Raw genomic sequence first — 18,503 nt, forward strand, 5'->3', positions numbered from 1 at the left:
ATCTGACAACACTCAAGTTCTCAACAGGTATCATCGTCCGTCGGATGAGCAAAGATCAATGACTTAGGGTGGATTTCGGTCCAAATGTGGGTAGTGAACACATTTGTGAGAACTTCGCCCGGAATTGAACATTTTAAATTTAATTAAATAGACTTTAAAAACAGACCCGAAAAGTGACACGAGTATGGTGACATGCCAAAAAAATGGCAGAAGTCATGGGACCCACTTCATCTGAAAATAGGTACCATCGACTGTTGGATGAACAAAGATCAACGACTAGGGTGGATTTCGGCCCGAATGTGGGAAGTGAACACCTTTCTGAGAACTTCGCCCGGAATTGGACATTTTAAATTTAATTAAATATAATTTAGTCTATAAAGCTTTTTTTTGGGCGAAGGTTTAAAATGATCAAATAGACTAAAAATCAAACCTGAAAAGTGACACGAGTATGGTGATGTGCCAGAAAAATGGCAGAAGTCGTGGGACCCACTACATCTTAAAACAGGTACCATCGACCGTTGGATGAACAAAGATCAATGACTTACGGTGGATTTTGGGGCGAATGTGGGAAGTGAACAGATTTCTGAGAACTTTGCTCGGAAAAGTGACACGAGTATGGGGACGTGCCCGAAAACTAGCAGAAGTCATGGGACCCACGACAATTGACAACAGGTACCATCATCCGTTGGATGAGCAAAGATCAATGGCTTAGGGTGGAATTCAGCCCGAATGTGGGAAGTGAACACATTTGGGAGAAATTCGCCCGAAATTGAAACGTTTTAAATTTAATTAAATATAATTAAGTATATAAAGCACTTTTTCGTGCAGAAGTTTAAAATTATTAAACAGACTTAAAAAACAGACCCATAAAGTCACAACAGGTACCTTGGTCCCTCGTCCGTTGGATGAGCAAAGATCAACAACTTAGGGTGGATTTCGACCCGAATGTGGGAACTGAACACATTTGGGAGAACTTCACCTAGAATTGAAACATTTTAAATTTAATTAAATATAATTAAGTCTATAAAGCACTTTTTCGGGCGGAAGTTTAAAATTATTAAATAGACTTAAAAAATAGACCCATAAAGTCACAACAGGTACTTTGGTCCCTCGTCTGTTGGATGAGAAAAGATCAATGACTTAGGGTGGATTTCGGCCCGAATGTGGAAGTGAACACATTTGGGAGAACTTCATCCAGAATTGAATGTATTACATTTAATGTCCTCAGAATTTATACTGAAGTAGTGAATGTTTTGTCCTTCGGCATCAAATAGTTATTAATAATAATTAATAAAATTACAACATGATTCTTAATGTCCTCGGAATTTATACTGAAGTAATGAATTTTTTGTCCTTCAGCATCGAATAGTTATTAATAGTAATTAATAAAATTAGAACATGATTCTAGATATTTTGCCCTTTAGGTTTTACTTTTCTACTTTTTAGAGTTTTCAAAATAAGAGACTCGTAAATCATAATCGTCTTTCATTTCTTGAACAAACCTATAAGGGAGATTCAGACACAGCTACTAGATTGAGGAATGCAAGTTGCAACAGAGACTGTCTGCACCAATCTAGTGAAATAGAAATTCCAATTTTCGGGTAAAATCTAGAACACCTACATCCCGCCTTTTTTGCTTTTGGTAATCTCGTGGTCCAATATGAGGGTTAGCATTTTCAGGTTTTTATCTAGCATTATTTTGAATTATTAACAATAATAGTGATAGGGAAAACAGGAAGCAATAGTTCAACAAGAAGCCAAGTGAAAAACAAAATGTACCTAACTAAACTGGTTAAAACACCAGGTTTCACTGATGAATACCATGCTATTTATGACCCTGCTATCCATGGTGAAAAGCGTATCATAGATATTAGATATACATTGTCTAGTAAGGCGACAGATGCATCCGGGGCAAAATTTACTGTTTTCAACCCAATGCTACAACAAAATACAAATAAAATCACATTGTGGGATGTTGGATTGGGAAGCATGGTGTTACCTGAAGTATTCCCTTGCCTTGATTTTGTCATGGTCTGTGCCAAAAATTATGATGAAGATAAAAAAGCAATTGTCAATAAAAATACAAAAGAGGAAATTCTATCCATAAACGAGGGAGAATTTGTTCGTTTGTTGAACCTAGGATTTGAAGCCCAAAACTCAAACGTCCAAATTGACCTTGAAAAGATGGCAGGGAATTATGAGAGTCTCGATCCAAGTCACAGAGATTCATTTATCAAAGCTCTAATAAAGAGTGGTACTGGTATTGTGTTGGATCAGAATCATATGCCTCCTTATGATTCTAACATTTTTGTTCCATGGGTTGGGGATACTATTTCCTTGCTGTCATTTTGCCTGGGATTGGAAAATGATAGGGAAGTGGGTGCAAGCCTTCTTCAAATGATTTATAATATCCATTATGTAGGTCAGCCAGTAAGATATAATTTTATTGAGCATATTATAAAATCCATGCAAAAACAATTACTAATGATCAAAAAAGGTTCCTGTAAGACATTTAGGTTCTCATCCTACTTATGCTATCTCCTTCTATCCAAGTATCGTGCAATATTCGAGACCAACAAGTTTCAAATTGTGAGCTATAAGATTGATGAGAAGACTGGGAAGAGAACAGAGTGTCCAATATATGATTGGATGCCAAAGATAAGGATGCATGATAACAGAAAGAACTACAGCCATTTTGTAGACTTCTTTTTGGCACCAATGTATAATGAAATTACAAGCACTCCAATGCCTAGGTTGCTTGTGTCTTGTAGAGATTGCATTCAACTCGGAAGTCAAATAGAATTGGCTGACTGGTTCTTCATGGAAGAATTCACTGTGTTAAGGTTTTACGGATCGACAGTAAAACCATACAGACTTCCAATACATGTGATAGAGAGGGTACTTGCATTAGAGTATGTACGACAATTGGAGAGCACAGATAGGCACTTCCATGGTCAGCAAAAGAAGAGCATATTTCCTTCCTTGCCTTTCTCATGTGGAGGGTTCACATTTGAGAGAAAAGCATTCAATGTGGCACATGATTTTTTGACAGTTTTTAACTTTGGTGATGAGGGTCTCTGGTAGTATGATCCAATTGGTGTAGTTCAAGAAAGGCTTAAGAAAAATGGGAACTCTTCAGTATTATGTCAACATGAAAGTAAACCATTGCTAGAAAAGCTTAGAAACATGGACACCTAGGATGAGGTTAAAAAAGATATGGAGAAAATTGTAGCTGACAATAACATTTTAATAGAAGAAATTTCATCACAAATTATGGCATTGCAAATGCACACAGAGAGGACAATAGAGGAGGGCCAGGGAATCCAAAATAGGAGGTCCTACAATTTCTACCTAAAATCTGCTAATCCATCTAACAAATCTATTCTGAAATCAATTCTGCATGAATGTAAAGAGAATTATTTCACCCAAACCAAAATAACTGATTTTTGGACTATGAGGAGGAATCTCGGTGAACCAAAGACAAGTGCAGAATTTGAGAGCATCGATGAGGATGCAGAGTTTAGCAAATTGTGGGATATGGAGCATGACAGGACTGAAGATGATTATGAGCATGAGGTTGCGGTTGAGCCCCCTCCAACAACTACTACAATCCCAAAAATATTACGTGGAGTCAGTGAGTCCATGAAAGAAAAATATAGCAAAGAGGCAAACCTTGTGGAAAATGGGTTTTGAAGGTGGTGGTCTAGGTGCCAGAGGAGAGGACATTTGGTATCCACTTCAGGTACAACTTCCATCATAGTCAAAATCAAAAGGTCATTTTAAACCATTCATTGGACTTGATTCTTCAGATTCATCATAGATAGGTACTACTCATTACCCTCAGGGTCCACCTACATTTGTTTCAAGTTCAAATCCACAACCACCACCACATCATGGTATTCCCATTGGTGGTGAATCAAGTGCCACTGCCACTGGTGGGGAATCTGGGGATAGTATTCCTATTATTGTTCAGTCAAGTGCCACTGTGATTGGTAGGGTTGGCATGGGTACTACTACTGATACTAGTTGTCTTGGTGTTGGACAAGGGCAACAAAAAAATATCTCTCGCAAGAGGCCACTAGAGGTAGATACTCAATCTCATACTATTGAGAATCCTATATCAAGTGCCACTAACACTACAAATCAATCATTTACAGCTTCAGATCACACACCTCAAAAGACTATGAAAACTACACATGAAAGTGTCAGTGGGAGTGGGACAACATCAAGAATTGTTGTTGGTAATCCTGGTCAACCATTAGTTAAAACCATAGGAATAAGTGGAACTGGAGCTTATGGTATTCCTATGTCACCTTTCAAACATTCAATTGCTTCAGCAAGCCCAAATTTTCAATTTCGTGATTACTATGAAAAATATGAACACACAACAAAAGAAAAAAAAGAAAAAAAGAAAGCATTTCATAGGGTTTCCGTGTCTGAAGTTGTAAATGAACAACTTGCAAGGAACAGGGTATTTCCAACATATGACCCATAGAAAGATATGATGGAGTTCATGGTTGTTATGCCCCCGGGCCCATCTAAAGATAAAAATCCACCACATAGTCAGATAGATCCCTCTCAATTTCAAGTTAGCACCCTCCAAATGGATTTTTCCAAAGTACATAATGTGGACAAAATTAGTGTGTCAAAAAGGACTAACGAAGTGGTCTACACTTCACTACTAAAGGTGGAGAGAGAAAAAATAAACTAGAGAAACAAATAGAAAAGTTATAGGTAGACCTGGAAAATGAAAAAATCAAGGAGGAAAGAAGCAGATAGTAAGTGCAATGATTTATAGAAAAGGATAAAAAATTTGACCTCTGCAGTAGAAATTGCAGAGTAGGAGAAGAAGGATGCAGAATTGAAGGACTTGACAGAAAAACTGGCTAAAAGTAGTAAAAACATTGTTGAGGAAAAAGCCAGTTTTCAAAAATTATACAAAAGTTATGAGTCTGCTGCCACCGAAATAAAAAAATTATAGGACCTATTGGATCATGGGAAGGAAAAAGAAAAACATTTGCAAGAGGAAGTAGAGGAAGAAAGAAAAAAATGTGCACAAATGAAAGAAGACCTACACAATGCAAATGATAAAATAAAAACTTTGGAGGATAGATTGAAAGATAATATGAAAAATACAATGAAGTATATACAAGAAAACATTTGGCGACAAATAATGCAGAGGAGTGAGAAGTTGTGTGAATGGTTTCAAATGACTGAAAGTATGAGACTAGTTTTTATAAAAATCAAAGGGCACTATGAGAAGAGCACACATGTTTATTCAAAAGAGGATAAAGATTCTGAAAGTAGTCTACAGTTCTAGTGACAGCTACTTGGCATCCAAGGGAATTAAGAGCCGCATTAATGCCACAGTTAAGACATCATCTATCATTCAAAAATGCTAGAAGCTAAGGGAAACAACAAAAGTTATGGAAAGTTGTGGAAAAAAGATATTGAAGTAGCAAGAAAAGAAAAATAATTTGATTAAACTTGGTTTGCCTAAGCCTGTTGACACATCAAATAAATTCATTGGAGAAGAAGCTTACAAAAAAAGCATGGAGATAAAAATGAAGTCTGATTTAGACTTGCTTCCAAAGGACACAACTCCCAAATGCTTTCTGGAATTCATCCAACCATTTACAACTCTAAATTCGGTATTGGATGAAACAGTGATGTCAAGTAAATATTCTGAATATGGAATGTTGACGAAGTTGGAGTTGACTTTCCATAGTTTATAGAATATTGATCTTCCATCATACGAAGAGTGGAGTACCCTACAAAAACTGGCACAAAATTCTTAAGAATCATATAATGTATTGCACAATTTTCTTCTTTTATTCTTAATTTCAAGGTTTTATGTTTTTTCTGTTTGCTATTTTGCTAATCCAGCCTATGAATCTATGATGCACTCGCTATTGCTATTTTGCTAATCCAGCCTATGAATCTATTTTATGAATAGGAAAAAAATAGCACTAACTATTGCTATTTTGCTAATTCAGCCTATGAATCTATGATGCATAGTGCAAAACTTCAGCCAGTAAATTTGTACTCTCAAATTCTCCCTTGCTTTAACATTTATGCATTTCTCTATTTCTGATTAGTAGGTTTTAGGCACTGCTATTATCTATGTTTAATTTGTCATGGCGTGAATTAATATTTAATTTTGAACTCTGTTTTTTGAACAGGAGACATCAAACATGTAGCAAATGTTAAATTGCTATTACGGCCTATGATGGCCATATAAATCTGTGTTGAGTTTGTGATTTTGATGTTCAGTCTTCACATGTTGCAAACTTGCAATTCGACCTGAAGCTATTGTTGCTCTCTTGTTTCTATAAAAGGGAATTCAGGGTCATTTGCAAAGGGTTCTGAAACTTTGTATTCACTTTTGCATGGACATTGCAGAATCACATAGAAGTTGTTGTTGCTCTCTTGTTTCTATAAAAGGGAATTCAGGGTCATTTGCAAAGGGTTCTGAAACTTTGTATTCACTTTTTGCAATTGGCATGGAGAATCACACAGATTGGTGTATTACTATTGAATGAATTGTATCATATGGCTATATTTTGAAAGAATTAATGAAAATATAAGTTCTCGACATGTGTATTACTATTAAATGAATTGTATCATATGGTTCTGAAATGTATCACACAAATTCGAGACTCAAACATGTATAAATAAACAATAAACATCTCTGCATCAATAAACACATTATGGTTTTTTTTTATTATGCTATTTTAAATACGGAAATAGAAAGTTGAAAAATACAATTACAAATCAATATTAAATTCTAATCGCAAAAAGTAATATGCTTTTGTAATATGAATGCTGAGATACAGTAATAAGATTAATAAATACCAATCTCTTACAGTTGCCATTCATCCTCATCAAATCTAGTTCTTTCTTGATTCTTATCTGTGGTTTCTTCACTCTGAGTCTGCATACCTTCGCTAAACTGCATCTCAATGCTACCAGTAGGTCCAGTACGTGAGTCAATAGTCCCACTGACACTTTGGTTTGAAGTGTTGCCCAAACCTCTTCTTTCACATTTGGACCTCTAGATTTGCAGTGCCCTATCGTAAGGAAAAGTGTGGACATCATACCTAGATGTATAGAGCCTCAAGCAATTTTCTAAATTTTTGTCTAGTTTGTTTCTTAGCTTTGATTTTAGGAACCCCAAAGCACTGAAAACTCTCTCATCTTCCACAGAACCCAATATCATGGTAAGACATAAATCAACAAGCTTCACATATTCTGGCATTGAATCATGCAATGTTGAGTTCTTAGCTATAGATTTCCAAAGCCTTGTTATTGATCCCTCTTCATAGGGGTTCTCCATTTTAGCATATTGTTCTTTCATAGTGTATGCAAAATGAGATGATTGCTCTCAAAGATGATTTTCGTCTAATATTCCATTTATAGTTACTCCATTCAATTCTCTGGATATGCAAAATTGTTTTATCAAAGTCAGTAGCTTACTTCAAAAATCAGCTGCATTATTGAAGCTCCAATAATGAGGAAACACAATAGACATGGCTTCAAGTAGGTTGTCAGGAGGGAATCTTCTTCTAATTTGTGAGGAAAGATCATATGCAATTTTCTTCACAGAAGTAGTTACAATCTCAACAATCTTGTCGAAATCTTCCCTTGTAACTCTTGCTTTTTGCTTCCTGGGGCGCTTTCCTGGTTCCTCGGGGTCGACCGTGGCATAGAAGTGCATTGGTATCTCAATTCCTTGTACATTGGCACATACCTCCCTGTTTGCACCGATTTGTAAAAAGTTATCAGGATTGTTCAAATATGTGAGTGTCCACCACTTAAAAAAATTTTCATCAGATAGTGTTGGTTGATTTCAATAGAGATTATCGAGGGTCATGCATGTCATCTTACACAGCGTAGCATACTCTGCAATATACAGAGCTCTTTTTTGGGCAGCCTTCATAATATTCCTCATTTCCTCTAGCATGGGCAAAAGAGCTGCTAAAGTTAAGCGTGTTTCTAAATTACTTAACCTGCCAAGAAGTTCACAAAATTTCGGTTGATCTGATTCGTCGCAAGTTGTGTGAAATAGTCCAATCAAGGATGGATATTCTGAAAACACTCGATGCGCTGGACCATCCAAAGAGATCCATCTGGTATCATTATCCTTGAGAAGCTTGTTCCCATCAGTTAATCCATCAGCAAAGTGTTGAAATTCCATAAATCGCTTGGGACTTCGACAAAAGTGTGAGTAGAGCTCTCTGATTAAAATTTCAATTTTTTTAACCGAAACAAACTTGCTCACAATTCCAAAAGCTAGATTCATTCTATGATCCATGCAGTGAATTGTAGTAATGTATGGTGCAAATGAAGTTTCAATCTTTGTACAAAGACCGTTCCTGTGACCTTGCATTACTGAAGCTCCATCTGCTCCAACACAAACCAATTTTTTGGCTACCGTTATGTCATCCATACCTCCATATTCAATTAAACTTCTCTTTACTAGTTGAAATAAATTTTTTGTTGTTGCACTCTCCTTCATTTTAGCAACAGATAGTAGATGAGGTTGGCGGGTATGATTCTCTACAGTATAAACATGCATGCATACCCATGAAGTATTGTCTACTACCGTAACTTCATCTAAAGAAGATGCAATGAAGTTTGACTCTCTTATTTTTTCCTGTACATCTTCTTTTTCAACCTCAGCAAGACAACTTGCCCATTCCCATCCACTATTTAATGACAAGTGTCTATTAGGATAGTTAGGAACTCTCAAAAACTATAATAAACCACTAATTGATGGGAAATCTATCATAGCACGCCCTCTGCTCAAAATACAAAAAACAACGCTTAACTGAACAACTTTTCCCAGTTGTTCTATTTGCATTGCTTTTCCAAAAAAAACTTCAATAGAACCTTTAACTTCAGCAGGCTTCGTCTATAATTTCTCATGAAAATAATACTCTTTGGCATTCCTCACATGCTTACATTCCTCCTTTGTTTTCCATCTTATCACTAATTTTTCAACCCCATCTATCATTTGTTTTTCATAAACTTTACCCATATGATTTTCTATGGTGTCAAATTTTAGTTGCAACCTAATTTCCTTGTTATGTTTCCAAGTGCAAATCTTACACCTGCATTCTATTGGAGGATCACCTTTAATTGGATTCTCCACTGGTTCAATGAATGGATACTTTGATGCCCAATTAATTTGAAAATTCCTCACTGACATATCCCACTCCCGATTCTTTTTTGATTGTGGTTCACCCTTTTTTGATATGGCTTTTCTTTTCCCCTTCTGTGCATGATCATCAATGGCATTATCACCCAAGTTGATTATATCATTCTGGCTAACTTGGGTATCTACCAGATAATCTTCTTCAAGATCATCTTGATCTGAGATATCAGGTTCACCGTCGTCTTCAACATGTGGTGTAGGTGGCTAATTTTGTACTTGTACTTGTGATGATGTACCTTCCTGATTTTCACCACAATCTTTTCCAATTCCAAAGTATGAAGACAGCGTTCTGCTTTTTGTTGGCCTCTCCTGGCCTTCCCCACATTTAGGTTTCCTACCCCTCTTCTTGTTCGACATCTCCAACGAAATAAAGGCTGCCAAAAAAATATCAATTTGTTGAAGAAGCAGTAATAGACTAAAATGTATATTATACCACTTCAAAAATATGACCGCTCACCTTTAGGCTTTAGGTCACTAGCAGTCGCCAATGTAGTCAACAACAATGATTTTCCTTGGTCTGAAACTTCGCTATTGATCAGAATTCAGAGCCTAGAACCCACCAGATTGTGTTGAGATAGATTTGATCTTTGCATGTATTTATACCAATCCTTATATGGCGAATTCCACAGGAATTTTATATGGTATACAAATATTTGGCGAATCCCACGTAACTATAACACGACTTATGTAATTTTCAAGGCGATTATAGGTCGTCCAAATATGACTTATGTAATTTTTGAGGTGATTATAGGTCGTCCAAATAATAGGCGAATACAATATAGTTGGCGAAAGTTGGGGTGAATGGAGACACGCGTCGGCAAGATGTTGGGGGAATAGGGTCCCCCTGGCTAACAAATCTTCACATGCCTATAGGCGAATTAAGGTCATCTATTAAGGCAACATCAGAGAGTGTAGGCGAAACAATTAAATTTATCGTGTGTCCACCATATATTGTATTGGCGAAATCATCGCATAGAAACATTTAATTGCATAAAACATATGGCGATCGGGCCGTGACTTTGATGGAAATTGATAATGTTCTAGCGACATGGCCACCCCTAGTCGGTATAAAATATTCACCATTTCTGACATGGCCGACGTGAAAAATTCGCCGTTGGCAAATATTCGCCACTAAAGTAATCTCTGCTGACCATGTCTTACAAGTATACATCCCTAGAATAATAATAAATTGGATAGCAATTTTCTTCCTTTTAGAACACCTTTTGCTAACTTCACAAATTTGTCTACATAATTTAATCAGGACAAACTTGTCCTCCACATACCTAGGCAATTTTTGGGGAAAGCCATCATAACCCCCTACCCTAATGTAAGTAAATGCTAGAAACTACAAGAAATAGATCCCATATTTAGTAACTAGTTGAGAGCCTTCCTATGACATTCTTCTTTCCAAGTGGCCTTGTAATTCTCTGACCAACTGCATATTGAATGTATCATTCACTCTCCTATAATTATCATGGCTCTTCTGTAACTAAAGTCCAAATAGAAGTCATAAATTTGTATGTCATTGCCAAAATCTTTCATATGGTTCAAACCATCCCTAATCCTGGTGCAAGTTAAACCATGATTAAGTAGGATGACATATAAAATGACCTATTGAGATGAAAACTAGTGATCATGGAATGGAGTTGATCATTGATCAAACTTACCCAATCTAAGTATGAATGTCTAACACATATGACTTGTACAAAGAGAAACATCCACTCATCTAGGTTGAAAGCATCCTCATTTCCCCAAAGTCTATGTAGTAGGATGATTATGTCAGAAATTTTACCTTTCAAATATGAATTATGAATAGTTTTTGGTAGCTAGGATTGTCCTCTTATTGGTCTTGCAAACTAGTAGAAACCCTTCTTCATCTTGAATTCATATTAAGAAATGCAAAAATCCCAATGCATGTATTCTTCTTTAACTAAGAGATGCAAATAATTTTGAATAGTAGCACGATCAAGGGTTATGAGGACTTTGTCATCATGGGTCTTGATTTCCTTGGTATTGGGGTCATGTATAGATACATTTTAGAACCAAATCCATGCATTGTATGGAAGCCGAGAAAGTTGTTGCTTCAAGTAGCCCACTCCACCAATTTATATGTGATGGGGTGTTTCTCAAGGTTTACTACTCTTTTCTAGAATTCTTTTAGGTCTATATACCTTAATTTTGTATCCTCAATTTCAAGCAATGAGCTTTAGGTGTTCATACCCAAAATACTTATACTTTATATTTAAATATTCTAGAAAAATTTCAATAGAACCTCCCCTTGTCAGAATTGCTTTTCAAATACTAACTTAAAAAACCCCATCTTTATGAGAAATAAACTTTGAGATAGCTTTAGAACGAGCCACCTCTTCTACAATGATGGCGACAATGTTTGCCTTACAAACTAGACTCGTATCTCCGCTTGTTTTTATTTTTTATGCCTAATTGATCTTTCAAATTAAGTTTTGAGAGTGTAGGAGAGGGGATAAATAGTTCAATTCAGAGATTAATTCAGTGCCCAACTACTTTGGCTATCGGTAATTAATGCCCAGTACTCTTGAAGGTTAGCAAGCACTTTAGCTTCAAATTAGTTAGGATAACTTGTTAGGGTTTGCCACAAGTTTTAAAACTCTATATTGGTTGCACTAAGTGAAAGCCTTTCTCATTTCACTTTATCTTTGCTTCTTTAATTTGGGAGTTGACGTCGGGCTTCAACGGGTTTTTCTAACTCCTCCATATCTTGCCTTTTCTTTAGCTCCATTATGTAACTTTAGCCTTCATAGTTCTTTGTTTTGAGTACAACTTAAATGGTCAGGCTTCGAACTCTATATTGGTTGCACTAAGTGAAAGCCTTTCTCATTTCACTTTATCTTTGCTTCTTTAATTTGGGAGTTGACATCGGGCTTCAACGGGTTTTTCTAACTCCTCCATATCTCGCCTTTTCTTTAGCTCCATTATGTAACTTTAGCCTTCTTAGTTCTTTGTTTTGAGTACAACTTAAATGGTCAGGCTTCGACATGGTTAAGAAACCATGTCGAAGTCCGATGCCTATTTGAAAACTTGGACTTGGCAGCTTTGACACAAGATAACACAAGGATCAACATAGGGACAAGTTTGAGTTTGGGCATCAACATGACATTTAGAACTTAAACTTTGAAAACCTCAAGCTCGAAGGCTAAGTACTGAGTGACATGTCAGAGTTTGATGTGACTTTTAAAACCTAAGATAAAAGTTGTTAATGCTAGGAGCACTTAAAGAAATAAAATGCAAGGGTTTGGACAAGTATAGAAAGGCTTGTTGGACTCTAACAAAAGTTTTTAACTAAGACAATACCTTGATGCATTTCTAAAAATGACTATGTGTTGAAATTTTCTTATGAGATAAATGAAGTTACGTACACACCAAGACATGAATTATCATACCCAAACCTAAGAACGAAAAAAAAGACTAAGATTTGGTAGGGGAGGGAATTTTAGACAACAAATACTAAATAAAAAAATAGTATAAAGTAGACACTTTTTATATCTATAATAATATTATAAGATATTACATCATTAATCATTCGTTTAAATTAAAAAGTTAAACTCATCTTTTACATGTATGACTTTAAATTAAAATAATATAATGAAATTCGTGTAATCATTTTACAACATTAACCATTCCTTTGGAATTAAGCTCATCCTTCACATGTATGACTTCAAATTGAAGTCGATAAAGCAATCAAAAGAATCATTTTTATTTTCAATAAAACTATTTTAATATCGTAGGGGCTCCCTAATTTTCTTTCTTTTAATATTTTAATCCATATATAAAATGTAAGATCCCAATTGTCTAAACAAACATTAACAAAAAGTTAATATGCAAAGCATGTCCTGCCCTAGATATGTGATATCTATACCACGCCGACAGCGGCCTGTTTCTGTTTTAGATCGCTATTTTATTGATAATTGTTATTTAAAGAAAAATAATTTCACCGGCCGAAGAAAAAAGGTTTGTGGTCCCTTGCGTGTTATAAGAAAATCATGCAAACAGACGACTTTGCTACCGTGCCTAGTCTTAAACCTTTTCATGCCACTGATTTTAAAAACCTTATTCCTAATCTATATTCCTCATTGCTTGTATCATCAACCAACCTTGGAATTCTTTTAGACTGTATGAATCAAGTAGTTTCCTATAAATTGATATTAGTTAGCATTTTATAAATTGGACTATTTTATTCAAACCAAATCTCTATTCTTAAACCAACATTGAAATTCGAAACCTGTCACTTTTGATCTTCTATTACTTTTTTGAAAACCAGTATACTAGTCTGTATTGTTGCTTGTGACTGTGGGAATTGCTTGCCTTTATCTAATGTTGGTGTTGATTCAGGCTCAGTTATTCTTTCATAACAGTAAGTTTACAATCTGGGTTTGAATTCTAATTTCAAAGATCAAGATGGACGGTCCAGAGTCCCAGTACGCTGATGAAGTTGATAATGATCGTAAAGTAGAGATGTCAGAAGTGATAGTAGACATTAGTGGTGAACGGCCAAAGAGAGAACTTGTGCCGGAGAGAACAATTTCAGAGTCGTATTTGATTCGGCGTCCCATGAAAAAGGTGAGCTCACATGATGGTGGTACAGTCCTTCCTTTTTCTTTTCCATTCCTCATATTAGGAGAAGACTATTGCAAACTGATAACAAGGTTCTCTTTATATATAGATGATGTTTTTATTTTGTTTTGGGGAAAGTAGGATGTTGGAAAGTGGGGGACCTTGTGGCTAGCTTATGAAACGCTTGGAGTTATTTATGGAGACGTTGGGACTTCGCCCCTCTACACCTTCGCTGCTATTGATATTGAAAATCCAGGGGAAGTGGATTTTTTGGGATATCTGAGCATCATATACTGGTCAGTAACACTCATCAGCCTCGTCAAGTATATCTTGATTGTTATCAGAGCAGATGACCATGGAGAAGGTAAGCAATATAATGTTGGACTCATTCTTAACGATTCCTTCTTACCCCAACTGTTGTAAATTTTAAACAGATTGATCTCTTGTATATGTTAATATCCAGCTAAAGTATACTTCAACTTTTTCTGATAATTTATTTCCTTTTGATCAGGAGGAACATTCGCTCTATATTCATTGCTATGTCAGCATGTCAATATGGGGCAAAATGCTGGCAAGCAATTCCAACAGTTTCCTTCAGATTCTAATTTGACCCATTTTGGAAAACGAAATAATCTGAGTAATATTAACAGAAATACAAAGGAACTACTTGAGAAGAGTGCAGTGGCACAGAGAATTCTGCTTATTTTTGTGATGGTTGGCACCTGCATGGTGATTGGCGATGGAGCGCTCACTCCTGCAATTTCAGGTCTGAAATGAATTCCTTGTATTTTGATTGTCTATGAAACATGTTTTTAATAGATTCCTAGGGCTAACTTTGGTGATTGGTAGAACTCTAAGCTCATGTCTCCTTTTATAGCTTTTGTAATTGTTAGCTAATTTTACTTATTCTCTTAAATATTGAGCAGTGTTGTCTGCTGTCCAAGGAATTCAATCAGAGAACTCTACACTGACAAATGGTAAGACAAACATACAAAATTCAGTTACTTCCATATCATACAGCACCAGGGGTCTTGGCATAATATACTAAGCCCAATAATTCAGATCTTGTATAGCGTGAATTAAGATATACAAAACTGAAAAGTTATACTTCATGCAGGTGCTGTTGTGGGTGTTTCAGCTGCAATTCTCTTACTACTCTTTCTTCTTCAAAGATTTGGTACTGGTAAAGTGAGTTTTCTATTCTCCCCCATAGCAATTGTCTGGTTCGTTACCAATGCCATTATTGGCGTATATAATATTATCAAATACTACCCGGGAGTATTCAAGGCAGTCAATCCTTACTACATAGGCCGTTTCTTTCAAAAGAATGGAAAACATGGGTGGGTGTTGCTTGGAGGCACAGTCTTCGCTATAACGGGTTTGTAAAAGATTTTCATATACTGATACATGCTAAAGAAAACATTTTTGGCTCAAGCAAGTTTAGAATTCTCTTGTTCACTTCATAACTAGTTAGCAAGTTTTTGCACAAAGCAAGGATTACAAAGAGAGCCTAAAAGAAGCCTCTTGTGTCTATATTTAAACCAGGTTCTGAGGCTATGTTTGCTGACTTGGGCCACTTCAATAAGTCTTCTATCCAGGTTCAGCTGATTTCAGAAGTCTAAACTATTAGAGTTTCACTTTTTTATTTGCATTGCATTTTGATGACAAAATTGTGTTTTTACATTGCAGATTGCTTTCTCTTTTCTAGTGTACCCTGCCCTGATGCTGACATACTCTGGGCAAGCAGCTTATTTGATAAAAAATACAGAGGATGTAAAGCGTACATTCTACAAGTCAATACCAAAAAGTGTGTATTGGCCAATGTTTGTTGTTGCCACTTTAGCGGCCATAGTTGCCAGTCAAGCATTGATTACGGCAACCTTCTCAATTATAAAGCAATCTATGGCTCTAGGTTGCTTCCCCCGGGTGAAGATTATTCAAACATCAAAAAACAAGGAGGGCCGGATCTACTCTCCAGAGATAAACTACATAATAATGTTTCTCTGCCTTGCAGTACTCTTAGGTTTCCGAAGTGGTGCATCAATTGGAAATGCCTATGGTAAGAGAATCTAAGATTCATAATGAGGGTCCTCACTTTGCATATATATCTATGCATCTGGTTGTAGCGTTACATCATTTTTAGGGTTTTTACTTAGAGATTAGCCACCTCAGTATCCTTTCTACTGTCTTGGAAATGGTTATCCAGTTTAATAAATTATTTTCTTATATCATAAATTGTGTATTGATGCATCTTAGAAACTAAATAGCCATTTCCAATGTCTATTATTCTAGCTCAAAAACATTTAATCATAAATTTTCTTCAAAATTTATGCTTCCTTAGTTTAATATTTCAATTGCAAAATTTTCTAAGAAGTTCGTATCCTAAAAAAATTATAGTCTACATATTAATCTTTATATTCTATGGTTCAGGTGTGGCTGTGATGACTGTGATGCTTATTACAACATGCTTGGTGACCGTGGTCATGCTAGTAATTTGGAACTTACATATATCACTTATACTACCCTTCTTTACAGTCTTTTTTCTGATAGAAGGCATTTATCTGTCATCTGTATTGAATAAGGTACCCGATGGTGGTTGGGTTCCCTTTCTAATTTCGGGGCTCTTTCTGATCATAATGTTTTCATGGAACTATGGGCGGAATAAGAAGTATACATATGCAATGGAGAAAAAATTAAGTCCACGAGAAATGGATGAAATGGTTGCCAATGTGGGTTATAGAGTTCCAGGAGTGTCTATCTTGTGCAGTGACCTTCTCTATGGTTTGCCACCAATTTTCAGGCACTATGTGAATACTGCGGGTTCTCTTCATGAAATTCTTATTTTTCTTACAATAAGAATGGTTCCAGTCAAGAGTGTCTTGTTAGAAGAGAGATACCAGGTTCGTCAACTTGGGCCAAAGGGTGTATACAGATGCTTAGCTCAATATGGTTATATGGATAATCCCAACTTGGAAGGAGATGAATTTATGAACCAGGTTATTGAAAACATAATAGATTACATTAAGACCTCTACCAGAGAAGGCCAGGAACATAGCATGAACGGTTCAGGTGTTACCCACAATGAGGGAAGAACTTTAATGGCAGAAAATAACTTCTCTGCAAATGACGAAGTGCAGCAGCTTGAATCAGCACTAAAGGTGGGGGCGGTATTTGTTGTAGGCAAAACTACACTAAAAACCAGTAAGAAGACGGGTGCTTTTGAGAGATTCATGATTGATAATCTCTATGATCTTCTTCAAAAGAATTGTAGGTCAGCTTTGTCCACCTTGCACGTACCACCTGCACGACTCCTTCAAGTTGGAATGGTGTATGAAATCTAAAGTTGATCAGCACACCAAGAACAAAAAGGCAAGGGAGAACGTTATTAGGATATGTTATTTCGTTCTAGCACCTTAGGAGGCCATGGAATCCTTTCTCTATAATTAGTCAATTTTAAGGAAATAATTATTTTCAAGTAAAATATCCTGGCTTTGTAAACCATTGTTTGTATTTGTGCCTTTGTACCTTTTAAAATATTTTGCCTAATATATCAAATGTTTGTCTTTAAACTATTGGTTGTTTATCAAATCAATTGTTTGTCTTCCTGAATAAGACTATATGTAGTTGGCTTATTTTATTTAAACTATTCTTTTCCATTCAGACTTTTTGTGTCTTCTTAACCATAAATCTCAGTTTTATATTAAAAAAAAAGGCAGAAACTGTTTAAAAAGTGAAGGTTCTTAAAAAAATGAACATGACTTGACTTAAGGTAAGTGGTACAAGCACAACGCAATATTAAAATGGACATTCAAAAGCTATCATGAATATATTAGACTTTGGTAAAGTTTTACTAGAATTCTCTTAGTACGCTATAGCTACACAGTTTTTTTCCTTATGCATTATTCTTTATGCATTCAAATACTTTCCATTTACAAGTTGCTAAGTAAGCTTTGGTATCTAAGTGAGGCCGATCTCTCACACGGTTATTAGGCACCCTTTTCCCCTTTAACTGCAAGTTGCAGCTGGACATCAACATGTTAGAACCTCGTCATGTCTTCTCAAGGACTTGCAGATCTACATGTTCAAACAGCAGTTTATCTGTCTCTGATAGTAGTTAATTTTGATTTTAATTTAGAGAGCATCTCTATTTTATTAGTTTACTATTAGTTATCTTTGTTTTCTATTTATTTATTTATTTGAATTGGGTTTTCTATGTTTACAGTATTTATTTATTAAACTAATGACATAGCATATATATGTATATATATCTTATCAATTAAGGTCATTATCTCCATTTACATTTAATTAAAAAGAAGTTTGTATCGTCATATGATACATTAAAACTTTAGCATAGAAAACATGGATGGATTATGACAAATATGTTGTCTTAAAAAAAGTTTCGAGTTAAAAATATTTATGCATCTCAACCTTAAAAAATCTTACAACACCCAATCTAATAGAGAATGAAAATAGATATCTAATTAAAGTATACATATTAATGAAAATTATAGTTTAAATTGAGAAACTTTTAAAAGAAGAGGTTCATCCCATAGTGTGATGTTTAAGTCATGGAATTATTGTTGTTACCAACGAGATTCAATTCTCTATTGGGCCATTGTGACCATGAGTTGTGTGCACTCATTGATCAAATGAGCTTGTAGGTTTGAACCTTCACATTAATATTGTTGGTTTCTAT

General features: G+C 35.6%; 1 protein-coding gene across 1 annotated transcript; it reads left to right on the plus strand.

Annotated features, from left to right (window-relative positions):
- Window positions 1-13,651: 13,651 nt before the first annotated feature.
- LOC131036180 (potassium transporter 26-like) lies at window positions 13,652-17,148 on the plus strand. Its single transcript, XM_059219438.1, has 8 exons — window positions 13,652-13,813; window positions 13,949-14,171; window positions 14,319-14,573; window positions 14,734-14,784; window positions 14,925-15,185; window positions 15,353-15,405; window positions 15,497-15,866; window positions 16,238-17,148. Exons 1-8 carry the CDS (start codon window positions 13,652-13,654, stop codon window positions 17,146-17,148), a joined length of 2,286 nt encoding a protein of 761 aa, XP_059075421.1.
- Window positions 17,149-18,503: the final 1,355 nt, after the last annotated feature.

Source organism: Cryptomeria japonica, chromosome 4 (genome assembly GCF_030272615.1).
Source record: "Cryptomeria japonica chromosome 4, Sugi_1.0, whole genome shotgun sequence".
Lineage (NCBI taxonomy): Eukaryota > Viridiplantae > Streptophyta > Pinopsida > Cupressales > Cupressaceae > Cryptomeria > Cryptomeria japonica.

What these genes read in the sequence shown, in the direction of transcription:
- LOC131036180 (XM_059219438.1), top strand. Translation starts at nt 13,652, where the DNA reads ATGGACGGTCCAGAGTCCCAGTACGCTGATGAAGTTGATAATGATCGT. An exon ending in TCAATAAGTCTTCTATCCAG is followed by an intron (nt 15,406 to 15,496) that starts GTTCAGCTGATT and finishes TTTACATTGCAG; the next exon opens with ATTGCTTTCTCTTTTCTAGT. An exon ending in ATCAATTGGAAATGCCTATG is followed by an intron (nt 15,867 to 16,237) that starts GTAAGAGAATCT and finishes TCTATGGTTCAG; the next exon opens with GTGTGGCTGTGATGACTGTG.